The sequence below is a fragment of the Engraulis encrasicolus genome, chromosome 10 (genome assembly GCF_034702125.1).
Source record: "Engraulis encrasicolus isolate BLACKSEA-1 chromosome 10, IST_EnEncr_1.0, whole genome shotgun sequence".
NCBI classification, from domain to species: Eukaryota; Metazoa; Chordata; class Actinopteri; order Clupeiformes; family Engraulidae; genus Engraulis; species Engraulis encrasicolus.
The window spans coordinates 30678374-30706076 of NC_085866.1; the positions used below are offsets into that span (position 1 = coordinate 30678374).

At 41.7% G+C, this 27703-nt stretch overlaps 2 protein-coding genes across 5 annotated transcripts in view; one reads left to right on the top strand and one right to left on the bottom strand.

The window, feature by feature from the left end:
- The first annotated feature begins 1252 nt into the window (after nt 1–1252).
- Nucleotides 1253–5002, top strand: taf11 (TAF11 RNA polymerase II, TATA box binding protein (TBP)-associated factor). Of its 3 annotated transcripts, none has more exons than XM_063207583.1 (6): nt 1253–1418; nt 1797–2015; nt 2628–2776; nt 2896–2983; nt 3624–3720; nt 3984–5002. In XM_063207583.1, exons 2-6 carry the CDS (start codon nt 1857–1859, stop codon nt 4112–4114), a joined length of 624 nt encoding a protein of 207 aa, XP_063063653.1. In that variant the 5' UTR covers nt 1253–1418; nt 1797–1856; the 3' UTR covers nt 4115–5002. The 3 variants fall into 3 exon arrangements, with proteins under 3 accessions (XP_063063653.1, XP_063063654.1, XP_063063655.1); XM_063207584.1 differs by having other exon boundaries at nt 1813–2015; XM_063207585.1 differs by having other exon boundaries at nt 1259–1359.
- A 7221-nt stretch (nt 5003–12223) lies between these two features.
- Nucleotides 12224–27703, bottom strand: part of bltp3a (bridge-like lipid transfer protein family member 3A) — a 76968-nt gene continuing 61488 nt past the window's right edge. For both annotated transcript variants that reach the window (XM_063208648.1, XM_063208649.1), the window contains 4 exons: nt 26322–26608; nt 22058–22166; nt 18887–18990; nt 12224–12929 (listed from right to left, as the gene is read on the bottom strand). In XM_063208648.1, the coding sequence (XP_063064718.1) occupies nt 12819–12929; nt 18887–18990; nt 22058–22166; nt 26322–26608 (611 nt within the window). In that variant the 3' untranslated portion in view covers nt 12224–12818. The remainder of the gene's footprint in view (nt 12930–18886; nt 18991–22057; nt 22167–26321; nt 26609–27703) is intronic.

A 27703-nucleotide genomic window follows, 5' to 3' on the forward strand; every position in this document is an offset into this window, starting at 1 on the left:
GGCAAGATTCCCCGTGCGCGCCGCCTCAAGGAGTTCCTGCTCCTTCCCCATCTCAAATCGAGAAGGGCGAGGGGGAGAGAGGGATTTGAAAACGGGAGCAAATTCCTCAGCGCTCCGATGAAGCCAATTATTGTTCCTTCGCTTAATCGTATCCGAACACGGAACAATGATTCGTCCCTCCGTCCGCAGCTGCCTGCCTCCGTATCCCCAGCTGCGCTGCTGTTCTTCTCCTGGACTCGCGCACTCCTGGTACGGCTCCGGCGAAAGTTTCTTTCAGCAGCGCCACCACCACCGGACAAACTTCCTTCGCCAGTCTGTGACACGTCACTTCCTAGAAACAACCATCTCGACATGACGTTGTTTTGTGATATTTTTGTGTAATCGCATTGTTTCTCATGGTTAATGATTAACATACAGTTGATAAATGCACATTCCAAATCGTATAAGCCTTCATCTTAAAACGAGGTTGATTAATATGAGAGCACTATCACCACAAGTGCTGTCAAGACAGGACACAGCCAGCATCTGCAAATGCAATGCAGTGCAAGTTGCAACACTGTGCCATGTCTTCAAGGTATTGCACCAAAACCAAAATGGTCCGTTGCAATTGAGATGATGCATGTACAATTGAGAAAATTGCACGAGCCTTTTCTCCCTAAAACAAAAAAGGCCCTGGGGCCTGGCTGACACCTTTCATCAGCACAGCCAGCCATGCAATGTCTGGTTGGATGCAACAAACAGACATCAGAAGCTCTAAACAAATACACTCACACCAGCAAAACTAATTTCCTGTTAAAATAGAGGAACCTCAGTCGATGCAATGTGCAGATGCCAACAGAGCAACTGGACATTTCTAGTGTGTGTGTGTGTGTGTGTGTGTGTGTGTGTGTGTGTGTGTGTGTGTGTGTGTGTGTGTGTGTGTGTGTGTGTGTGTGTGTGTGTGTGTGTGTTTTGAGGATTAATAAATGTTAGTAATGTATTGTTTTGTCAGTTCCCAGATTTGCCTCTCACAATGATTGTATTCTGATAAATAGGCATCTGTGAAACAAATTATTGTAATTTTATTAACAAATTATTTTATTAACACATTGTGTGTAACAATTCATTTTGCTGCCAATATATATTATGTACATTATTGTTTATATATTAACGAAACAAAACTAAGTTAACAAAACAACACATAATTCTATGCAAACTCTATGGACCAAAGAACGTGGATCCACGTTCTTCGATTGGACGCTCAACTCCGGAAAAGGAAGTTGACTGAAGGCTCCACACATCAACAAAGTGCAAGATAGCAAGCTGCTCCTCGGGCAACATAAATGACTACGCAAACCGTGTATTAATGAATATTTCTTTGTTAGCATTATCATTTTTTCCCCTCCATCCGTGAATATATTGAGACGAATATCTATTTGGTAAGAAGCGAGTTGTCGCTCTTTATTCAGATACCATTACTACTGCACAACTAACGTTAGCTATGCATGCTAGCATTGCTTTGAAAGTCAACATACCATATAATTGCAAGCCATTAAATTAGAATATAATATAACCCATACATGAAGTGCATTATTATGCGTTGGAACAACTTTTATGTGTAAAATCAATGTTTTATGTTTAGAAACACAACATTCCCATCGTAGTGTGAGCCCTACTTGCTGATAGCAAATGCTAAGATTGCCTTCTGCTGTTTGTTGTGGCCTGTCACTATGCTCTACCAGAGATTCTGGCTCTACACGCTTGTGATGTCGGCTTGGACATGTAATCACATTCGGATGGTGCTGATGTGTGTGCAGTGTTGTTTTCCATCAGACGTCATTGCTAAGAGGTTGTAGGGGTTGACAAAGCTCTCAGCCATGGCCGACCCTGCTAGGATGAAACCACCGGCATCAACTGCACCCGAACCTAAACCAGAAGAGTCGGAGGAAAACGAAGTTGGTAATAAGGGCCCCACTGGAAGCGAGGCATCAGCAGAATCCACTTCCCAGCAGACAGTCAAAGATGACGAGAAATCAGTGAGTCACCCACACCACTGACCATTTCAGATGAACATATAGATTCACATGATAACTGATATGACATCACACATACATGCATTTTCCAATAGTGCTCATGTATGGAATTCAGTGGCATACCTGTGTGAAAGACTATCTGGGTACCCATACCAAGTGGCGACTTCAGATGATACAGCAATTGGTCAAAACTTAATTCTATCAATCTAAATTAAGAGTGACATTACCCACGAACAATCACCATTGCTTCTAACATCTGCAGTCACCAGGTGGTACGGACCCAGATAGCATTTCACACCGGGTCCAAAGGGTTATGGCACCCCTTATCCTTTTCTTTCCCCAAGACCCTATCTGCCCCCCCAAACAGATAAAATACTACGTTTTGGGCTGGGCCGACCTGTTATAAGACCCCTAAAATATGAAACGATAATATCACAGTCACTCACACAAGGAGGATAGATTATATACTATACTATGCCAAGATAAGATGTAATTATAATATAAGGTTCTGGAGAGAGTTTACAGGACCTCTCTTTGCTGAAGCGCATTCTGGGAAACCAACCATTATTTAATATGGGCAAACTGGTAATTTGTTCTTAACTTGACCTGGTACAGGAACATGCTAAGGAGGCCACCACAGGAGAGGACGAGGAGGAGGGAACATCAGGACTTAATGCCCCCGCCAATAAAAAACTAAAAGTTGACCCTGAAAAGAAGAAGGAAAAGAAGCAAAAAGTAGATGAAGATGAAATCCAAAAGATGCAGTAAGTTGATAACTTTAGTTATTTCTTCTTTTTTTTTTAATCACGTTTTTCTCTCATCTTAGTTTCCGACTGTTACCCCTTAGTGACATGTAATCATGAAAGCTTGTCTCTCCAACCAGGGTGTTGGTCTCCTCCTTCTCAGAGGAACAGCTTAATCGATATGAGATGTACAGGCGGTCAGCATTTCCCAAAGCTGCCATAAAAAGGGTAAGTTACTTTGTTATAGTAAGGTGTAACAGAATGAAAATCCATCAATCAATCTATCAATCAAAATGTAGTTATATAGCACAATAGTTGACTCAAAGTGCTTTCTTTCAAATACACATTCACATTCCCACATTCAAAATGTACAGTATATGTGAATGAGACAGCTGTGGTCAAATGGTAATATGCAGTTTCTCGTGGGATGAGTGAGTTACAGACTGGCACCCTGAACCAATGGCCAGAACGTGGGTGGTCTGTTACACCCTCATGAATAGCTTATGTACTGTTGAGCAATTCATCTGACTTCAGGTGGCTACAGGGGGTGTACTCCATACTTACGTACAGGGCTCTAACTTGACACCAGCCAACCGGCCAAATGCTGACGAAATTTCAGTTTGACTGGTAGAAAAGACCAACCTACTAACCACTTTGACCCATTAGTGAGTGTGTTTTGCTAGGAGGATTAACATCTACTAGTCATTTTGGCTGGTGATGAAAAAAGTTATTTTAGAGCCCTGCCTATGTACATGACTGTAATTTCCTTTTTTTATAAAAGCATCTGTGAATAGTAGAATGTCATGAAAATGTAATGTAGTCATAGTAATCTCGTTTCTTGTATGTCCTTTACTTGTTTTGTTTGCAGCTCATCCAGTCAATTACAGGAACATCCGTCTCTCAAAATGTAGTCATTGCCATGTCCGGCATCTCCAAAGTATTTGCTGGGGAAATTGTAGAAGAAGGTAAGTGGGAAAATAAAACCGTGAACATACTGTAATTTAGTGTTTATAACAGTTATAATAAGACCCTCCTCTGTATGTACAGTAGACCTTTTTGCAGTAACCATTCAGGGCTTATTATACAATAATAAAGGCCTCAATTAACATAAATCAAGACATTTTGTTACTTTCCTCTCTGTATCATTAGCTCTTTGTGTCTTTAATCGCTTAACTAAAACCCCAAAATGCACAATTTAATTCCTCTCTCTCTCTCTGGGTGTGTGTAGCGCTGGACGTGTGTGAGAAGTGGGGGGACACCCCGCCCCTGCAGCCCAAGCACATGAGGGAGGCCGTGAGGAGGCTGAAGAGTAGAGACCAGATCCCCAACACCAAGTACAAGCGCACCTTCTTCCACTGAGAGGAGAGGAGAGGGTCACCACCAACAAGGACACTCCCGGGTCTTGTGCACGCACATTGGCTTGTTTGAAATGACCAGGGTTGCATTTCCCAAAAACTCATAGGTAGTACTTAAGCCTAAGTAGTACTTAAGTATGAGGTGCCGCCTAGGCTATATATCACATCACCAAAAGTTTATACATAAAATAATTGTATTGGCCTACATGCAATGTTTTGTTTTGGTACATGCAAATAAAATGCTTTCGCAAAGTGCATATGCAAGGTAAAATAGTGTATTTATAACTTTTTAGTGATGATGTGAGACCTATTTCTGGTATATTGCCTAGAGGACACCTCATACTTAAGTACTACTTAGGCTTAAGAGTTTTTGGGAAACGCAGCCCAGGCTGGTCAGTGGGTGACTTACAGCAATGTTACATGTTGGACTGGAAACGATGTGGAGAATGTTGTCACAATGCACATGGAAGGGTATGGCGTTGTTTAGTGACATTGGATCCAAATGTGTAACTTAGTTCATGTCGGTTTTCTAAGCCAGCCTTTGACCAGCCTGAGCGATTTCAAGTGAGTCAGAACAAGCTCATGGTTTTGATGTAGGTCAGCAGCTGATGATGATATGGAGATCAAGCTGAGAATCACTGCAAGCACTGAGTGACGTTGATGTTTCATTTCAGTTGTGTAAAATAATTATGAACGTACTGTACAGAGACATTGAAATTCTGTTTTTCAGCCCTGTGTACACAGTGTGCCTGTGGGTAGACAAAATGTAAATATGCTCTGTATACCCTAATTATTAAATATTAGCAGTAGGCCATCGTTTCTTGATGTATTAAGTTTTTATCACTTTTTTTAACTGAAGAATTTAATAAAAAAAAGTGCAAGTTTCTGTTCATTTTCTGCAGTCTTATTTTATATATAAAAAGGTCACCTCTACATTTTCTATCACCTTGATATTCATAGCACTCATAGCAATGTACTGTTCTATACCCAACATCCCACCACAGTCATCATCCTTTCATTTACATTTTTATTCATGAGTCATGACACTAGTCAACCCACCCACAACTTAAGTATTGTGTTCAAATATTGCGTCGGAAGACTTCAATTAAATAGCTGGATTCACATGAGCCATTGCAGTCATGATACAAACATTAACATACCACTAGACACAGGTTTGTGTGAGGATAGGTAGTTAAACCCTTTTCTTTATTATTATTTTAAGCTTTGTAATATCCTTGACACAAAGCGATGATGGTTCACAGAACCAATCTCACATACAGTAGAGTAGAAGGTGTGATGATACAAAAATCTTTTGACCTCAGATCATTGGTGAGTTACGCACACACTTAAACACACACACGTGAACACACTCAGAACACACAAGAGGGGCAAATTGTACAAATGTGGCTCACCTGCATGCGATTTTTTTTTTAAGTGACAAAAAAAAGACACTATGGGACTTCAAGTTCTCATCCTCAAGTAGTGCAGCTTAAACGGAAGAACTATGGCTAAAAATGAGAGTATGTCTGAGTGCAATGAGACGTGTGAGTGAAGTGAACTCCATCTTCTAAAGAATATAAAGACCATTTCAATATACAATCTGCAACTGATATGCTCTACCTGTTTTTAAACTTCAAATATCACATTCTAAATCATACACAAGTAAATTACACATGGGAAGCAAAGTGTTACAAATAAAAACATAAAAAAGAAGTTCCATTCCAGAAAGGATTTGTACACACACTGTAGCATTCTTTCCAGTTGTAATAATAATAGGCGTCAATAGAACTGAAGCCCATGTTGTTAACACCATCATGGTTATAATACAAGAGAGGCTTTTAAAAATGGAAGTATAATGATTCGTTTTTGGAAATATATCTCTTTTCTCCATATGGAACAAAGAATACTACGGCTATTATTTAAACTGAGGCACAACTGAGACATACAGTAGATCTTTTTTGGGGGGGCTGGAGGTGAAGAGTCATAAAAGACGGGGGAAATCTGTACACCTGTGAGGATACTAGGGTGACATTAGCCTACATGCTGAAAGGCGTATTGAATTGAATTTTGCGTTATACTATGTTTCCTATTACACGTTGCTATGCTATTCTATAATACTACGGTTATGTATTAATAAAGGAAGTACAAATCATCTGTCCAGAGAGTGGCAAGGGGTTGGAGAACTTCTAGAGTCTACAATTGGGTCTAAAGGAGATAGTTGAGAGAGGTTGTGGTGCCCTATATACAGTGATGGGCAACCCGGAGTCATTAGTTACAACCAGGGCTCTAAATTAACTTTTTCCACCACCAGCCAATTTGGCTAGTGGACATTTTTTCTTACCAGCCAAACAGAAGTTCAACTAGCCATTTTTTTAATCTCGCCAAAATAAACTATGCATTAGGCTAGTTATTTTTTTTCTAATTAAATGGTCATTTTGTCCAACTGTTTCTACAACACAGATAGGCCTACACTATAGGCCTGCATAGGCTACTATATGCCTACATAATAATTAAGCATATTATAGGCCTAGGCTATATATTTTTTCATTATTTTTTAACTTCTGCTTTATTTTTTACTTTCATTACTTAGGCCTAATTAATTTGATTAGTTTTTGTTCAATTCCTCTGAAAACAGCTGAATCACATCGCACAAGCCACTCACATAACAGACCTTTAACATACAGTAACCAAGCACACAGCCAAACACTACAAAACCTCACATACGCACACCCCAAGGAAGGAGAGATGAGGGGGAAATGAGAGGAGAGAGGAGGAGCTCTTCTCCACCATGCGCAACAAAATGACAAGAGTCCTAGTTTAATTAAAAGTAAATAATATCTCGGGGATCTTCGCTTCCTTTGTTACTTCCACAGCTTCGTCGTTGGTTGCTTTTTTTTCTTTCCGATGGCGTGGGCTTTCCAACTTTGCGCCACGACTCTGAACATTTCAGAAGACAACTGAACTGACAGCTACGGTCACATTACTCTGACAGTCGGCTCTCCTCCTCTGCCCTGGTCGCTATTTCGTTCCACAACCACTCATTTTTAACGTCACTATTTACAATTACTACTAGCATTCACCAACACACAGAACCTTGCTCTAACCCCTGCCACATTCTCATCACTTGCACAAAACATAGTCTACACAACAGAAGTAGCGCTATGCATAATCTGCATAAGTCCTGTTATTGAAACGGTCAGGGTTTCGCTGCTTCAAAAATGCAGCCTGTTACAGCAAGGTTCATATAGTAATAATGGCAGTAGTGACGGGGTTGTAGCGAAAGCGACGAGAGCATAGGAGGAGAGCTGCCTGTCAGAATAGTGTGAGCGCAGCTTAACTGACAGAAGGCTGGTCGTCTGAAATGTTTTCAATCCTGGCGCGCGCAACAGCATGGAGTTGACGCTCGATGCACTGGAAAGCCCACGGTGGGAGGCTACGTCGTGACGCTAGTGTCCATGGGTAATGTAGGAAATCTCGCCCTATAACGTTCGTCAGAGCAGCGGTTTACCGTTCATAAGTTACTGTACTCGGGCGCTACTAGCCAAATTGGCGGGTAGGTTTTTTTTTCTACTAGCCAAAATGAATTTTCACCCGTGTTTGGCGTGTTGGCGTGTGTTAATTTAGAGCCCTGGTTACAAAACAGTGCATATATAATACCATTTTTCAAATGACCAGGTTTTTACCCGTCCTCTTAAACCAGGTGATCATTCAGCTGGCCAATCACCAAATAGAATTGGACAGGTAAAAGCAGATCATTTGGAATATGGGGCAATAGAATAACTATTGAATCCAGGTTTCCCCATCACTGCCTATGCTACCATGGATCTCCAAGGGGAAAGTCCATGTTCCACACCAGGCATGCTGACACGCATGCACGCACCGCGCACGCACGCACGCACGCACGCACACACAAAGGCCGCGAAGATGAGCATGTGCAGAATGACATTGCTGAGAAACAAACCATATCTTCACAAATATATATATTTTTTTAAATAATAAAATGGAGGAGAGAATTAAGGGAGTTGTCTTCTCTTCCACCAGAAACGCATTTACGTAGGATCAGACCATATTTCATAATAGACTGGAGTATGTCAACACATACATATTTCTAATGTATACATACAGTAGTCTTAATCTGTTCCGTCTAGCTCCTGCACCCTCCTGTTTCACCCTCTCCCACGCCCCAAGCATTTACCAGTCCACTGGACAGTGCCAGTGATACACATCAAATACCATCATACACCACCACCACCACCACCAACAACAACAACAAAATCTCTCCTTTGTGATTACATTTCACAAAGACGCAGCGTTTTACAGCCTCCTAACCAGTAGGAGAACGTGTGTAATAATAAACAATAGTGAAAATTGGGGGAGAACATTAAATATATTTTTAAAATGTTCAAAACAGACAACATTGTACGTGCCATTTCACAGTACCCATATCAGATAACGGAGCTATATTTCTGTAATAAAAGACAACACATATCTGCGTCCTCGTTTCCATTATGACCTTGACAGTAAACAAGAAAAAAGAAACAGCAGCACTGTAACACAAATCATGCAGAAAAGATTTTTTTTTCCTTGGAAATGAAAAGAAAGCTCTATTCCATTCGTCACAAAGTGGAAATAGTGACTGCCATTTCCATAGCCTCCTTGTTGTTTACTGTATTTTCTATTCCACATTATGAAGCAATGTCATCACCAACACCAAGTCCAAAATGTGAAATGTACGTAAACAGAACAGCATGCTAGACAAATCTGATGTCCCTGAACTGATGGGCACAAATGACTGCATAATAATACTGTTGACTTTAAGCTAGTGTTTTTAACTAGTACCCCACCGACACAAAACCATGAAAAAAAAGACTTTGTATAGCATGCTTGAACCTCCCGAGAAAAGAGGAGTTGTTTTTTGTTTTGTTTTGTTGTTGTTTTTTTCCATCTACTCGTACACTCGTAATGTATACATTTTGTTACATATTGCTCTTTATACAGTACCTACAGTTTGCTGACAAGAGTAGTCAGACGTGAGGAGGCAGGTTCTACAGTACCTCATCGACACACACGCACACGTTGATTCCATAGAAATATATGTACATACGTTATCTAAATATGACCATGGTTGCTGCCACCTCTCACTTCCTGTTTTAAGGCCTGCTTGCATAGAGGTAGAAAATAACACTAGAGAGGACACAGCAATTTGCGACAGCACTTGGAAATGGCAGATGGAGCTTCCCAACTTCCGTAGGTAGTGTAGGTACCTTCAGGCAATGCAAGTCAATGGAGAACACGCCCACCCCTGTCAAAAAATCAACACACTTCAACTATTGTCCTTGTATAGTGTGTTGATGGACATTTTCACATGATTAAGCCATTTTTGACAGAGGTGAGCCTCGTTCTCCATTAATTTCCATTTCTCTGATCTACCTACAGATAATGGCCGCTACAGATTGCCGTAAAAAGGGGGGCGGGGTCACCTCTAGTGTTATTTTCTACCTCTAGGCCTGCTTGTCTGGTTCTGCTTCCTGCCCCGCATGGGCATTAAGGCACTGATATGGGCCTGTGTAAAGGAGAGGAGGCAATAAAGGGTTGACCCATTCGCAGGTGAACTATGGGTAAGCACCTTCACCCTAGGGTCTCGCCGAGTGGTGAGGGACTAGTCACTAGTATACGTATACGTTAAGTGGAGCTCACCTAGTCACAAAGTGTACACTTAACAACATGGGTCCCTGGAGTCGGTCATATACAGTATGCATAACCCACATTTTTACCCAGGGGCCACCTGAGGGTGAGCCTTTATAATTTATGACACTTAGAGAGCTTGCCTTCTTTGCACTGAGCCATATGAATGCCTTTTGCCACACTTGGGGCTTTGAAGAACCCACTCGTCTTGGCCTTATTTAGTAAGACTTCACTTCAGCAGTGAGTCCTCCACTGTCTATTTCTAACACTTAAACTGTGTCTGACACGGAAACAAAATGGGGTAAAAACAATTGTTCTGTGGAACATGCATATATAACACTAATGTACTTGGAATTTAAAAAGGAATATAAAGGAACACCTGTGCAAAATCAATCCCCAAAAATAATGATTTGTGGTTTTTTCACCTGCCTTACTAACTACTCTTCATTACATTGACTTTTTTTAGTAAACAAGGAATTTTTGGCATTAGGTATGTTTAGAGTGCTTTCTTGTATTCAATGTATCACACCCATACTCTACTCTATACTCTAAAGCATTTAGACTCTTTTGTTCTAGTGATTAAAGGGGTATGCCACTATTTTGGGGCTTAACACAGTTAAAATCGCTGGCCAGAGTTTATAAAGGTGGTTAAGTGTCTTATTTTTCATGTAAGCCGTTGCCTTGCTTTAAGACAAGTTAAAAGAGGGAGCATGTCGCTAAGCTAGTGAAAGTCAATGGATCCGTGTAGCATGCTACAATGCTACACGGATCCATTGACTTTCACTAGCTTAGCGACATATTCCCTCTTTTAACTTGTCTTAAAGCAAGACAACGCTTAACATGAAAAATAAGACACTTTACCATCTTTATAAACCCCAGCCAACGATTTTAACTGTGTTAAGCCCCAAAATAGTGGCATACCCCTTTAAGCATTTCTTGTGCAAAGGTGCACTCCGAGAACAATCCACAGTGCCAGTAATTGGCAAGATCATTTTTTTATAGATATGTCTTTCCTGCTACATCAAAGACAACTAATAATAATTAACATCCCAAAACAAGCATTGTGAAAAACGTCATTAGTGGTTAGTAATTTATCGGTTTCAACAGACTGACACATTTAGTGTACAGTCTTATATAAAGAGTATAAACAAAAACGAAGGCTCAAAAAACAAACCAAAAAAAAAAAAAAAAAAAGGGCTTGATCAGTGGCCCCCATTTCTCTCCTCATGTGCATTGCTCATCACAGGATGGCAGCAGGAGGCACCGACCTCTGTTTTGACACTGTACAGTATAATACCACCTAAACATGTACACATTGGATAAGTAGGCCTACGGTGTTTAAGACTTCCTCTGCATACAAGGCAAGGTGTATGAAGTAGGTTAGTCTTCCTCATCGATGACCCGTACCCGTGTCTGCCCAACACGCACATAAAACATACACATACCTCGCGGTAACCAGACTTTTCAGCACAAGTTCAAATTGGTTAACCTGACTCTATTGCCAGTTGGTATGTTTCGCCTTCATTTTCACGATATCATCTGGGAACCTCCCACAACTGACATGTTTTCCAATGATGGTCTTCATCAAGTATCCTGAATGTGATTGGATTAACAACCTGTCCTCATCTTTAGGGACATGCCACTTCAGGCACTCACACTTAACTCGACCTGTGACACAGCTGAGAATTACTCTGAGAAGAACAGCCATAACGCCACCCATCTATGGAAAATCACACCCGGTGATCCTGATTGGCTCATTCGTTCAGCAATATTTCTGATGTTCACGGTCCTCAGACGGTTGTGTGAGGACACCAGAACGTCCTTGTGTGTAGTTTGGCGAAACGCAGCCAGATGGCACAAGCCAGGTTACAAATTGGTTACCCTGACATTAAAATACTGAGAGATGAAGAGTCCTTGTTCTACAGGCACCGCTGCAACGCAAACACACGCACACACAAAATAGTAATAGTACTCAACAGGATAGAGGTCTGCTTCAAAGTGCTCATTATACTTTTTTTTTTAACTCCTTTTTACCTTAACACCATAGTGGTCTGACACAGAATTGCATGGCATTGATGAATGAAAAGTAGCAGCCCAACTCATTATAAAGATATATACACCTACTGTTCTACCCAGGTCAGGATAAAGGAATTTTCAGGCTAATTTTTTTTTTTCTTTTAAAGTTCATTTGCACACTACATGATCTCTGGGCCTTTGGGAGATGTTACCCAGCCGGCACAGGGCCAGTGTCATTATTCTAGTGGAATTACCAGTGTGCCAGAGAGGGACGATTACACACACACGCACACACACACACACACACACACACACACACACACACACACACACACACACACACACACACACACACACACACACACACACACACACACACACACACACACACACACACACACACACACACACACACACACACACACACACACACACACACACATCCCGTACACCGCACACATGCCGAACACAGAATACACAATATACAGCCGCATACACACACATAAAAGAAAAAAAAATACTGAAACGTGGGAATAAACTATAAGCTTAACACACGATACTTTCGGCAGTGCGTGTGCAATTGCTTTTGCCAGTGATTCCAATTCCAAATGACTGGGAGAATGCAGAGAGATATGTCTCCCCCACTGTGTCACATGTTTGCGATGAGAGGACACAATATCCCAACTACAAGTCATTCTAATTCAAGAGGGTGGAAAAAGGCATGATGATAACCTAGTCAACACACCTCACATTACACCCCCTGAACCATTAACAAAGAAAAGAACAAACAAAAACTGGGACTATACAGGAAGAGCACCCCCACTTCTGCCTCTAGTTGTTGACTATGTACATACATTTATAAGGCCATTTCCTTGTTATCCTTTCCCCCCTAAGACCCGTTAAAGAGCATCCTTATACTGTGGCACTTCTCTGCTGGTTGGGTTGTGCAGTCTTGACTTCTTCAATAGGTGGATGTCGCCTCCTGGTGGCTCCTTCCATGTATTGCCTCAGAGTGTAAATGAGGGGTCATACTTGCGAACTTCCTGCAGGAGGAGCTCACGGTCCGAGAGCGCCTTTGAGAGGGCTGACTGCGCCTCGCACAGCTGGGATCCAAGAGCCTGCATTTTAAGGGAAAAAGGAACATGTAAAATGGTAAAATGTATACGTTTCCGTGATTAACACGATCATTGGATGCTGAAATTGTGCAGCAAATTGGGTTTTGAAATGTACTGTTAATGTCCCAGTTTTTTTTGATGGGCCTTGCTTGTGAGAGTAGCCTGTGCTTTGGGCGAGGCAGGCAGCAGATCTTCGTCTGATTGGATAAGTATTTTGCTACGCAGCATGTGGAAACACCAGCTTGTCGAAATGAACAATTGACTTCATTCATACTGTGCCTGGCAAACACATACAAAGCAGCAATGTTGCAAAAGGGGGTTTTACTCTATTGGTGCAATCCTGACATATGGACACATATGCCGCTTATAAATATGCAAGTATGATTAATATTTTACACATCTTCTGTAGAGCTGTGCTTCCCTGGAGAGATGAAAGTTACTATAAAGCGCTGTGTGAGGACTGAATATCTTTTTGAGCTTTGACCTAGATCAAGTCTAATCATTTCACATCATCAGGTTGAAAAGGAGCACAACACTCCTTTTGGTTTCGTTTAAAGATAAAAACGTACAATATCATGTAGCCTAGTTACACTTGCATTTATACATTCAGTATCTACTAAGCCTACAGTCTGTCACACTTTATTACACTGTCCATAATGTAATGAGGGCAGTCAGGGCCTGATTAAGATGGCCTGGGGCCCCTAGGCTACAGGTAGCTGTGAGGCCCCCAGCAGGGAAAATTTCACGACAAAATTTACATAGTGTCATTTTTATGATCTGAGAATTAAGGATAACTTGTCTACCAACTGTACCCAACCCAACACGACAGATGTTTTTGTCAATATTGCATCTTGTCACAATTCTGCAATCAGGGGCCCCCACCTGCCAGGGCTTCAGCCATATCTAGCCTGAACGTTAATCCGGCCTTGGGGACAGTCAAACAGTGTACACCCCTGGTTAAGAGCCGTTGGTATAGAGCACCAGATTACAGCAGTGTTGGCAAAGAGAGTAGCAGAGCCTCCGCTGTAAGTGAGTCACAGTAATTAAGATCAATCCGACCACACAGGTGCTACCTACACCATCCTTAACTACCGCTGCCTATCGTGGCGGATTATCATTACATCTCAAACCACCAGCCAGGCCCCATCTCCTGTTGCATCAGTCACACACCAGCACACCCTACTACTACTACTACTGCACGCATACATGGTGAACACACCTTCCAGTGACAATAGATGGTGTTATACTGCCTCAAACATTAAACTAATCAATAGCTCATCACTAGATTTTGTATGAATTCATTGAGTTAAAGAGTTTTATATCATCGCCATGGTTATCATGACCATGGTTATCATTGTTCATCTCCGCTTGCATCAACTGCCGACCAGTAGCCCTACTACTGCATGCGGGAGATGGCATGGCAAGTCATGCCTTACTGAAGCAATTGATTTAGCCCTGCTGTGCAGAACCCTGACCTGTATTCATTATGTTATTGAATTGTTCAGACAGGAATTGTGATTATCATTATATCTCCAACAGCCAGAGCCATCTCCTGTTGCAGGGTGTGATTTTTTTATTTTTTTTTGGGGGGGGGGGGGGGATATCGCCACTTTTTCTACATGATTATAATCACAGTTTAAAGTAATTTCATTGATATTGCTTGAAATCTGAAACACATTCCCCCTTCTGGTTTTCTAAGAAATCACACCCTGTCCAATAGCATCAGGTGTTGCCACCTAGAACCACTGCTGAAGCCTGCAGAAGGTGATGTGCAATGCCTTATTATGCTATTGAGTTTTTCCATGCAGTGCAGAACATCTCTTGTTGCATCAGCTGCAGAATAGATACCCTTCCACAACTGCAAGAAAAATGGTGAGGATGCCTTACCACATTAATTGATTTTACCATGCTGTGTACAGCATTGACCTAACCGATAGCTAATACAATACAATACAATACAAAATGTATTTATATAGTGCAGTAGAACTATGAAGTTGACTCAAAGCACTTTTCAAAATAAATATTATAAATATATTTTGTATGAATTCAAAAGAGTTTTTTTGGTAAGTGATTATAATTACAAAATCTCAATCAGTTAGTCCCATCTGCTGTTACACGGTATCAGCTGCCATCTAGAGACTCTGGTAGGCCTACAGCATGGAGGGGGTGCTGAGGGTGCCTTACTATGAACATTGATTTTGCCATGCTGTGTAGAACATTAACCTAATCGATAGCTAATGACTTAAGTTTACCGTAGATGGGAGTTTTATGAATGAGGCTAGTTACGATACGCCATTTCTCATTTCTAGAGTGGTGTGGAGATAGAAAGAAACAAGCACATCGTGTGAATGCATTAAGACGATGGTTAAGTATGCAGAGTTATGAAGATCATGCAGTAGATGGTTTACATTCATTATACTGTACATTCTTATTAATGCAAGTATTTATTTTTCTTTTATTTCAGACATATAAAACTTTCACATGTCTGAAAGAAAAGAACATCTCTCCACCTGCTCATCTCCAGACGTATCAGTCACACAGACCTGAAGCTACTACTACTACTACAAGATGGTGAGGACTCCTTATGGGGTGGGGAACCTATGTCCCGAGGGCCGTTTGCGGACCTTGAGGTCGTTTTATCCAGTCCCCAACATAATTTTTAATGTTATGCAGCTTCATATGAAATATGACATATTTTGTAAAAGGAATCTTAGAAATTACATTTGCAATACAATTAAGTTATATTCGGGAGACCTAGAGAAGGTGGTGTCTACTGCATTGTAAAGGGGGCTGCCTTCAATATAGGCCTAAAGTGCAGGGAGAAATCCTGGCTTGTGTTCATAATACGGCCCTCGGAGGAGGAATTTGAAGTGGCCCCTTGAATGAAAAAGGTTCCCCACCCCTGCCTTACAGCATGAATTGATTTTTCCATGCAGTGTAGATAGAGCATGGAATTCAGGCGAGAGTTTTACGAAGAAGAAATTAGCATTGCATCTCAAACTGCCTGGCCCATCTACTGTTGCATTAGCTGCAGAACAGAATCCCTACTACTACTACTGCGCACAGGAGGCAATAAACAATGCCTAAGTAGTATGCAAATTGATTTTGGCGTGGTATGAAAAAAACATTGATTGAACTAATCGATATCTAATGACTAAAATTCAGACAGGACATTTATGAATGAGTGATTATCATTACATCTTACAGACACAACAGAGCCCATCTCCTGCTGCTGGATGGAGGAGGAGGTGAGCATGCTTTACTACAAAAATGGATTTTATCTCATCAAGCTGGAGAAGATCCACAGTTCAATACTGAGCTGATCGATAGCTAAAGACTACAATTCAGGAGTAGAGAGAGTTTTATGAATGAGGCTAGTTACTCTGTCTATTTCTACTGAAGTGTGGAGACACTATACAAGGAAACAAGGTTATCTATTTAACACAAGCAATAAAGATACTGGTTGAATAAGCAAACATGTAGTGTCATAGTGTGAAGATCTCACACATGCGTAACTAAGTGTGTCTAAGGAGTGCTTAAGGGTGCCCCAGGTCCGGTCCAGTCAATGAAGAGTTGGTGGCATGTCCATCAGCATTGACTCAGTGGTCAGAATAAGTCCCGACAGGTCAATTAGTTCGGTCTAAATCAATCAATACCAGAGGAGCCTGTGGCTGGGGGGGTCAATCACTGGTGTCACTTTTTCTCTTATTCACTTTACTTGAAAAGCTGCTGCTACTTAGTATTGTACCCCAAACACAATTTTGTTGCCTTTTTTGACAATGACAATAAACTCTTGAATCTATTGAATCTTGCGTGTTTGTTTATGTTGTTCTGTATATACATGTCCCTCTGGCTGTCTGACAGCCCTGTCAGTCTACTGTTGCTTGGTTGGCGGTGGTGGGTGGGGGTGGGATGGGTAGTGTTGAAGGGGAATGTGCAATGGTGTGGAAATGCTGAGGCAGGGACAGTATGGACTGGATGGGGCAGGGTTAGTGGGGCATCCAATGTTTCTGAGCCTTTGTCTTGTCTATCCTTGTATTTTCTTATTTCCCAGTACTTTTATGCGTTTGTTGATGTTGTCCTTCTTTGTGTTTATGTACTGTTGCAACCCCCCTGTCTCTGAGACAAATTTCTCCTTGGTGGAGACTCATGAAGTAACCTAACCCTAACCTAACAAGTTTGTATGGCTGGCTTGCCTGTCTATCTGTCTGTCTTTCAGTGTGTCTGTCTGTGTGGCTCTCAGCCAGTTTGTCCGTCTGTCTGGCTCTCTGTCTGATTGTGACTGTCGGTGGCTGTCTTTCTCTGCCTGCCTTTCAGTCTATAAGGCTGTTGTTCTGTCTGTCTTTCTGTCTGTCTCTGTGGCTGTATGTCTCGGTGGCTCTGTGTCTCTGACGTAGAGAATCGGATGAAGAGAAGTATTGCTCAGTATTTTTATTACTTCATCACTTTACTGTTATTGGTCCATCAGTGTTACTTGTCCTGTCTTGCACTTTGATGTCAGTCTGTAAATGTCAGTCCTGTGAATGTCTATGTCCTTCATGGTATAGAGAGAGAAACGTAATTTCAATTTCCTTGTATGACCTGTGCATATGAAGTAACTGACAATAAAAGCTGACTTGACTTGACTTGAGACAATGGTCAAAACGTAATCCAAGGATTTTAAGTGTGCGGACTCCTCACACCAAAATTTCAGTCAGCCTTTTTGCCTGGGATGTGCACAATTTTCCCCCTCAACAGCCTCTGTGGCTCACTGTCTGTATGTCTATATGCAATTTTTAATTTGTTTTTGAAATTAAAATTTCAATTTTGTAACTTGTGCTGCCACTTGGCCAGGATGCCCTGGTAAAGGAGATTTTTAATCTCAACGGGTCTACTCTCCTTGTAAAATGAATGTGCTTTTTTTCTTTTTTTCCCCAATCTTTAAGCCTCTCTCTAAGTGGTAAGCGATTAGGGCATCAGACTTGTGGCCCCAAGGTTGCTGGTTCGACTCCCGACCCGCCAAGTTGGTGGGGGGAGTAATTAACCAGTGCTCTCCCCCATCCTCCTCCATGACTGAGGTACCCAGAGCATGGTATCGTTCCTTCGCACTGCTCCTTTGGGGCGTCATTGGGGCCTGTCCCCTTGCACGGGTGAGGCATAAATGCAATTTCGTTGTGTGCAGTGTGCCGTGTTCACTTGTATTCTGTGGAGTACTGTGTCACAATGACAACGGGAGTCGGAGTTTAACAGTTGGGCTTTCACTTTCACTTTACTCTATATGGCTGTCTAGTAGACTCCACAGAGGTGCGGAGTGAGGCAGTCCAGTCACACAGTCATGATGAATAACTCCAGACTCCTCTCAGTCAGCTGTGAAGTGTGCTCACTCAAAGAGCTGTCAACATCCACAGACCTTCCTTTTCGTGTGTGCGTGTGTGTGCGTGTGTGTGTGCCTATGTGTGTGCGTGTGTGTGTTTTCTGTGTCCAGTGTGTCAATGAGTTCTGGTGCGATGGTACCTTGTCACTATGTGAGGCCCCTCCACAGCTGTGTGTGTGTGTGTGTGTGTGTGTGTGTGTGTGTGTGTGTGTGTGTGTGTGTGTGTGTGTGTGTGTGTGTGTGTGTGTGTGTGTGTGTGTGTGTGTGTGTGTGTGTGTGTGTGTGTGTGTGTGTGTGCGTGTGTGTGTGTGTTGCGATGGCACCTTGTCACTATGTGAGGCCCCTGCACAGCTCTCTCTGTGTGTGTCTGTGTGTGTGTGTGTGTGTGTGTGTGTGTGTGTGTGTGTGTGTGTGTGTGTGTGTGTGTGTGTGTGTGTGTGTGTGTGTGTGTGTGTGTGTGTGTGTGTGTGTGTGTGGCGATGGTACCTTGTCACTATGTGAGGCCCCTCCACAGCTCTCTGCATGCGTGCGTGCGTGCGTGCGTGCGTGCGTGCGTGCGTGCGTGCGTGCGTGCGTGCGTGCGTGCGTGCGTGTGTGGCGATGGTACCTTGTCACTATGTGAGGCCCCTCCGCAGCTCTGTTCTCTGTTCTCCACACTGCACACTACAGAGGTAGCTGCTGCCCTCTCCTCATCAGACTGCTTATCACCCGCTGAAAAAACCCAGAGAAAACACATGGAGGGACCAGATCACTTCAGGCAGACTAGTGGACAAGAGTCATGAAGCTACTGGGGGTGCCACAGCTCAGTGGGCTAAGGTGCCGTCCAGGGTCCCGTACAGGTCCCGGGTATGAGATCGACCCGAGGTCATTTCCAGATCCTTCCCCCTTCTCTCTCCCCCCACTCATTTCCTGTCTCTCTCTTACAATTTCCAGTCTACATTATAACTGTGTAAAAGCAAAACAAAAAAAGGTCAACGCTGCTACAATTGAAAATATATCCAGTACCAGACCTCTAAATTAACTTTTTTCCATCACCAGCAAAAATGATTAGTATGCTAATTGTACTAGCCAATGTTTCAAGAAGGAGGCCGCACCTTGCATAGCAGTGTTTTTTTATTGCACAGACGCGTTTCGGCGTGTACACTGAAGAAGGCACACGCCGAAACGCGTCTGTGCAATAAAAAAACACTACTATGCAAGGTGCGGCCTCCTTCTTGAAACATTGAATTTGAAATTTGGGCCAGCACCCTCAGAGACTGAAATAATTAAGAGTGACGCCTGCTCCAAGAAGAAAATTTTACTAGCCAACAGTGTTAATTTCGTCAACCAGGACGATGACGAAAATATTTCGTCAACGCCCCTTTTTCCCGTGACGATGACGAGACGATGACGCACAAAAATTGCTTCCAGAACATAAAAATATGACGAAAATAAAAATAGATTTTCGTTAAGGAGACTAAGACAAGACGAAATTTACAAGCCATGGACGAATGGACATTAAACATTTAATTGTAAATAAATTGTAAATTAATTAAAATAATTTGTAATTGTTTCCTTTATACCCTTTTGTCCATAACGAAGACGTGTGTGTTTGTGCAGTCATGATAATAGTGCTACCGTCACTCGCGCCAATCTTCCTCTGATGCTGTCATTTTAAACCTCCTCGAGCTTCCTCTCTTCTCCATTCCACTTATGCATACGCCTACGTCCGTTGTCTGTTCTTTTGTAATGTTTGGTATATTGGTTGTTTAACCGTATGAATAGGCAGTTTGCAAGCAAATCATGAAGATCGGATTCATGCATTTATTTAGATCAGACACCGGGAGACGTTTAAGGGATGCGCGCTACAGGGGAAAAGTTGTTTAAGTAGTCTAAACAGAGGCACGGCTACTGTAGTTTTGATAAGAATCAATGTGTGGGCGATCAGGGTTTAAAGGGTGGAGAATTGAAACTTGTTCCCGTCGAGGGCAACGCTAAAAGACCCAAGGCAGTAGACATCCCTTCCATGCGATGCGTATTACAATAGCGTCTCCCAGACATCCCAAGTTCTAAAAACTCATTGCTTAAACTTGGAGATGCTTATCGACCCTCGACATCCCGACAAACAAAACAGCATTAGTGTTCAACCATTGTTTGTCAATGTCCTTTCTGTCGCCCAGTCTGCATAGTACAACTGCCTACTTTTTCCCCAAGACTTTTGCAGGGCGCCCTACGAAGTGCGCGTAATCTATTTGAAGTATTCCAGGAATGACGCACGAGCCATTATCTTTCTCTGTCCCGCATTGCCAATCGAAATAACGCGAACTTGCATAGTCTAAAATCAGGAATATTTTATCTACTCACGGCCATCGGGGAGCCACTATCAAATATCAGAGAAACTTCTTGGACTTCATTGGGATGTCTGGTCTTCCCACTGCCTGCAATCTGCAGGCTATGAGTCACGCGGTCAGGTGATGAAGAGCTTTTAGGCTACGTGATCAAATTCAAAAGCAAATAATATGCAGCAGCTTCTAATGCGAGAGAGAGAGAGAGAGAGAGAGAGAGAGAGAGAGAGAGAGAGAGAGAGCGCAACCTGCACCTGGAAGTGTGTGTCTAATGCTCCTTTGCTCTATGCTGTTGAAATTACTTTTACAGGACTGATTTGGGTTTTGCTGGAAAATAAGCTAGTAACAATGTGAATATTTGCTGCACTAGGCTATCTAGTAATAATTTGTGTAATAATTTGACTAAAATGACGAAAATGTGAAATGTTGACTAAAATGACTAAAATGACGAAAATTTGACTAAGACTAAAATTAATTTTCGTCATTTAGACGAAGACTAAGACTAAATTGTGAAGGCAATGACTAAATTTGACTAAGACTAAAATTGATTTTCGTCATTGTGACTAACACTAGGACTACATTTTAAAAAGCTGACGAAATTAACACTGCTAGCCAAACACACTAATAGGTCAAAGTGGCTAGTAAGTAGGTCTTTTCTACCAGCCAAACTGAAATTTCACCAACATTTGGCCGGTTTGCGGGTGTTAATTTAGAGCCCTGTCCAGTAGCCTACATACTGTCCAAGTACAGTACCCATGACAACATACAGTATAGTACCTATGGGCAATTTCAAATGATGGATGTGTATGAATATGCATATCAAAATGTATCCTGTGTAGCACGTAAAGAAGCCAGATCACATAGTAGAATAGAGTCAAAGTTGCTGAGTTAAAGAAATAGGGCAACGCAGTGTTTTTCCACTCCAGTGCTAATTATGAACACAAAAGTCCCATTCTGTGTATGAGTATTATAATATTATAATCCTAAGAATTATGTACACATGGCAAGTTTCACATTATGGGTGTGACCTGTCACCTACATAAAATGGTACCCTACACAGTAAATCCTGTATTTCAAAACTCTATTTTCTAAAAACTATTTTCTATCCTAGATACAGGTGATTTTGAGGTGAAATAACATGGTGAAATTAAAGAAGATTTCATAAAATATTTAAAATCTGTTTTTTTAATTCATGCGTGCTGTGGCGCATTGTACTAAGACACCATGTACAGGTTGCTTATGGGGACCCAGATATGAGTCCAGCCGGGGTCATTACCCAACCCTACCCTCATGTCTGTATCCCACTTGCTTCCTGTCAGCTCTCGAAAGCTAGCGAGTTAGAGAGTGCTACAGTTCTGTCCTATGTAAATAAAATTATCTTAAAAAATCTATATATATATATATATATATATATATATACACACATATGTTTTGTCTGGACAAACTCCACTCACGTCTGAGAGTGAAGACTCCGTCGTCTGAGCGCTCCAGCACCACTCCATCCAGGCTGAAGACTACGGGGATGGGCTGGGGGGCCGTGGGATAGACACGCGGCCCGTTGTCCTGAAAGAAGTGGACAGGCAAAAAGGGATAGAAAAAGATCCATGTTATGACAGAAATCCATGCAGGTATGGGTTGTGACTGGTCAATATGTTCACATAGAAAACCAGTGTCCAGAAACAGAAAAAATGGTTCCCAATAGCCACCAAGTAAAGTGAAATGCACAACACTCTCTTTTTTTAGTGACAAATGAGTAGAGTAGAGTAGAGTAGAGTAGAGTAGAGTAGAGTAGAGTAGAGTAGAGTAGAGTAGAGTAGAGTAGCTTTATTGATCCCGGGGGGAAATTAAGGTGTCAAGTAACTTTCATAAATACACATAAATCAACACTCTCTGGAACATTCTCTAAATATTCTCTGTGAGACACATCATGGACCTATCATTGGAACACACCACTGGAATTCTGATTACAGTGCTGCTGAGAAAGTGCTTTTCTCTTTTAAAAGGCCCTGTAACTATATCTGTAACCCATTGATGCCTAAAGCACCTGCAAAAAACGCCTCCTGAATGCCTAAGCCCTTGTTGGGATAGTTGCCTCCCTTAGCCTATAAAAACTTAAATATCTCAGCCTCTGATGCACATAAAAACATGAAACATGATTGCATTTAAACCCTAAGAGTCTTAGGCTAGGACCCTTATCTTGCATTAGAATGTGTTCATTGAGCTGTAACATATCGACATTTTTAGTAAAAAAGCTAAAATCTCAAGAGCCTGATTGCAGCGTATATGTCGCTCCAGGCACAAAAGGTCAAACAACGTATACAAGTCATCAGGTTAAAAACACCTGTAACTACACCACGTTCCACATTATTATGCAACTGACATTTTTCGCTGTTTCCCCAAATAATCAATGCAAATGACAGTCGTCATAATTTTCAAGTCATCCGCCATTAGAGTACAATTAAAACGTTTTTGAATGAACCTTCCAATGATAACGGTATTTTTTAAGTAATAAAAAACTTAAAATGCTCTGTTCCACATTATTACGCAAAGTAGTTTTGTAGTGTTGTAATCCAAATTTCTTTCTTTGTTTCCCATTTACATCAACACAGTTGGATTTTTGTACCTTCTAAATTACATTTCAATGTTCAATACTTGATGATAACCTCTTTGTCTTAGTAACTGGAATGCTGCCTTTAACATTGAAGTCAATGGCAGGGCATTGCATGGGAGTTATGGAAGCCCAGATATCCTTGATGCTTTGCTCTCAACTGTTTTTGTTTGTTTGGTCTGGTGACCCACACTTCACTCTTCAATATACCCATAGATTTCCATGCCACGTTTAGGTGCTTTGGTGGTATCGACATTTTAACTCACCAGACATAAAACCCCATTGAAAATGAATGGATGTTATGTCTGGTGTGTTAGAATGTCATCATCTCCAAAGCACTAAACGTGGCATGGAAATCTACGGGTATATTGAAGAGTGAAGTGTGGGTCACCCGACCAAACAAACAAAAACAGCTGAGATCAAAGCAGCAAGGATATCTGGGCTTCCATAACTACCATGCAATTCCATCACTTCAATATTAAATGCAGCATTCCAGTTACAGCTTATAGCAAAGTTTTGAACATTGAAATGTATTGAAGGTACCAAATGCCAACTGTTTTGATGTAAATGGGAAAAAAAGAAAGAAATTTGGATTACAACACTACAAAACTGTTTTGCGTAATTAATTGGAACAGAGCATTTTGGGCATTTTAAGTTTTTTATTATTTTAAAAAATACCGATGTCATTGGAAGGTTCATTCAAAAACGTTTAAAATTGTACTCTAATGGCTGATGACTTGAAAAATATGACGACTGTCATTTCTATTGATTATTTGGGAAAACGGCAAAAAATGTCATTTGCGTAATAATGTGGAACGCGGTGTATATCTGTATCATTAGTATGCTTGCCAGCGGCAAGCATACTGTTGTTATTCCCCCGTTTCCCGTTTCTTTTTATTCTTAATTTTCATCTTCCGTCTACGAACCATTCGTTTTGAAGAACCGCTCAAGATAGAAAATCCGTTCAAAGACCGAAACGTTCGGCTCGATAAGACGACCAGGTTTTGTATTTTTCACAGGGGTACCTCAAGCTCTGTAGCGCCACCAGCAGGTCAAAGTTTGAAATTGTAACATGCTGTAACTTTTGAACCATTGGTCAGAATTTCGAAAACTTGGTATCCCTGGAATCCTTGGACCAAGCCGAATCCATTGCACCCTATGACGTCATTTTCCGCCTGGAAAGTTTTTCCGCCATTTTGAATTTTGTGAAAATCACTAAAAATGACGCCCTGCCCACAATTTTTGACCGATTGTCGTGAAAATTCTATGAGGGCATCTTCGGACTGAGATACATCTACCCTAAAACTCCTGGAACGATTGATCAAACCGTCTTCAAACAGGAGCCAATCAAAGTTGGCGGCGAAGACGCCAAACAGGAAGTGAACTCATATCTCGGCAACGGCTACTTGTATCAGAACCCAACGTTATATACATAATCAAGACTATCTCCAGAGGGAGGATAATAATTTTCGTCTTAATACGTCACTAGGGGGCACTACAATAAGCAAAAGTGTGTTTTTGACAATATTAGCCCGTATTGACCTCAATTCATCAAACGATTGGTATCGCTGAAGTCCTTGGGTCAAGCCAAATCCAACGCATACTATGATGTCATATTTTCCATCATGAATTTCCCGCCATTTTGACATACTAAAAAATCAATAAAAATGATACTCCACCCACAATTTTTTTCTGCTCGTCCATTGGACTATTCTGCCCCTATGCTGAAATTTACAGAGCAATAGCTGAAAGCATCGGCGCACAGCATGCAATCTAATTTGACAACAAAGACAAACACAGCGTCCAAACAGGAAGTTAGCTCATATCTCAGCAACGCCTTAACAGATCTTAACAAAATTTCTTACACATAATCTCCAGTACACCCAGGGGGTACCTACCAAATTTGGTGCAAAACGGCCACTGGGGGGCGCTACAGTTAATGAAAATGTGTTTTGCCAATATGCTGCATACCAAACAGGAAGTTAGCGTAATCTAGATGGTTAACTGTATGTCGGCATGCATGAAGGGCAGCATATGCATGAAGGGCAATGCATGCATGAAGGGCAAGGCATGCATGAAGGGCAACGAATGCAAGACGGGCAAGCATACTCCAGCATTTTCTGTGAGGAAATGCAATCTAGTTTTAAATACATCTGTACATTTAACTGCCACTAATGGAAGCAGGCCTGGGAGTTGTTGGTCATAACACCCCCTCCTCATGATTAACAACATGGCTTATCATATGCATACTGTAGAGAAATCCGATTAAAGCATTCATCGGAGCATTTCATCTTCTGAAAAATCTACGGCCGTGTGCCAAGACTTTTCACAGCAATTAAATATTATCCGGATTTGTGAAGTTAATTGACAATTTTTAAAAAGTCAATCATTAAACTGAATAAAGTCAAGAATTAAACTGAAATAGGATTATTTGCTTACATGTAAAATACCCACAGTGTGATTGTTAAGAAAAATAAGATTTTGAAATTCTAAAGATCAAATAAACATAATGTGGAATATAAGAATCAAAAGCCTTGCACTCATTGACCCTGAATGCCCATGGGTACGCTGTCTTTCACCTTGAGTGAGAGCATGGTACCTGTAATGCATGGGTAAGCCGTCTCTTTATTCTTGACAGCAAATGAGTGGGGAGAGAGAGGGTGGGGGAGGGATTGGCAAATGACCCAGGCAGGAATTGAACCCGGGTCGTCGGCATAGCAATCTAGTGCCCTATCGTTAGAGCTACGGTAGAGCCCGCTGTCTCTCACCTTGAGTGTGAGTACAGTACTTGCAATGCATGGGTACTGTGGGTGCGTTCCAATATGTGACCTTGCCTCTCCACTTGTGCTTGTAGCCTCGTACCAGGAAGTAATACGTCGTGATGACATCACTACAACAGCATCAATATCTTGCCAAAGCTCAATTGTAAAGCAATTTTCTCATTTTCAAACAGGATGGTAAATGAAGAATAGTCCCCCAAAAATTGTTTTGGCTAGGCTTTGACTTAATTTTTTTCTCCACAGAGGCGGAGAGCCTCAGCAAAACGTGAGGCCACAAGGCCAAGTGGAGGACGCAAGGTCGCATATTGGAGTGCAACCTCTGTCTCTCACCTTTAGCGTGAGTACGGTGTCCCGGATGCGTATCCTCATGGGCTGCACGTCCGCCGCCAGCTCGTCCTCCAGGAAGGGGCCCAGCCCCCCCAGGGACGACCCCAGCAGCTCCGCCCGGCACCCCCGCACCAGCAGCTCCAGGAAGCCCACGCTCTCCGCCAGCGGGCTGTGGCGCGCCGCCGAGGGACCCATCTCCATGCGCAGCGCCACCACTGGCGTGGAGGAGGAAGTGCGGCCAGGCCGGTGGGCCGGGGACAGGGGCTTGGTGGGTGTCGTCAAGCCGGGAACTGGGGGGCAGGGCAAGGCAAGGAAAGGAAAGGATTATTTAAAAGCAGGGCTCTAAATAAACTGTTTTAAGCTGAAACCTTTTTCATGACCACACACTTACTAATGGGTCAAAGTGGTGAGTAAGTTGGTCTTTTTTACCAGCCAAACAGAATTGGCTGGTGTTAATTTAGAGCCATGTTTAGAGGATACAATTACAGGGACCTGGGGCCAAGGCTAGGCAAGCTTTATTCACAAGACACAAGATACAAGATATTAAATGTTAAATATACTCATGAATTTGATTCATCAACAATGAAAGGCTTTGTGCTCCAAAAAGTAAAAATATGGAGGAAAGTTGACAGAACATATCTTAGATAACTAGAACATTTTAGATAACAAGGCTGCTCAATGTTTTTCATATAGACAACAACACCATGAAAAAGTTATCATAATATAATGATGGTAGTGAACATTAAACTATAGGGAATAACACATTTAAAAAAATAGAAAGAAGGGGATCCTACACCTATCTGACTGGGGCACAAAGGGAAGGTGAAGGGTGGAAAGACTTGTAAGAGTTATAAGAGTCATAAGACACAATTGGAGGGCTGGGGGCTGATGAAGGCTTGATAGCCAAAACGCGTTTGCTTTTTGGACATGGTGGTAATATAAATAAATAATGAGACGCAGTTTGTGAGTGCGGATTTTTCTTCCTTAAGTTGGGGCTGGGTAATAACCATATAACTATAATTAGTGTAAATCATAAAACATAATACCGCTCGTAAAAGTAAGGAGCCCCCAATGATTGCAACCACAGTGAGTGAACAGATGACTGATAAATAATGACAACGCTGTACTATGTGTTCATAATTGCTCAACTAAGCAGTTCTGTTAAGACAGTGGCAAAGAGAGAAACCTAAATTATTTTTGGTGTCCAGACTCCAGAGTATAAACTGTCTAATGATCAGTATCTTAAATGGTACAGGGCAAAACCACTTGTTATTAACCATTATCATTACAAGCGGTAGGTGAATAGTTATAGAGATACTTTATTTTTGTCAGATTGATATTGATGATAAATAGCACTCAAGACTATGTGGACTTTATTAATGGTG

Bases quoted from the DNA above. Each gene is read 5' to 3' on its own strand.
- taf11 (XM_063207583.1), top strand. From the start codon at position 1,857: ATGGCCGACCCTGCTAGGATGAAACCACCGGCATCAACTGCACCCGAA. The intron at 2,016-2,627 runs GTGAGTCACCCA...GACCTGGTACAG, and splicing joins TCAAAGATGACGAGAAATCA to GAACATGCTAAGGAGGCCAC. The intron at 2,777-2,895 runs GTAAGTTGATAA...CTCTCCAACCAG, and splicing joins GATGAAATCCAAAAGATGCA to GGTGTTGGTCTCCTCCTTCT.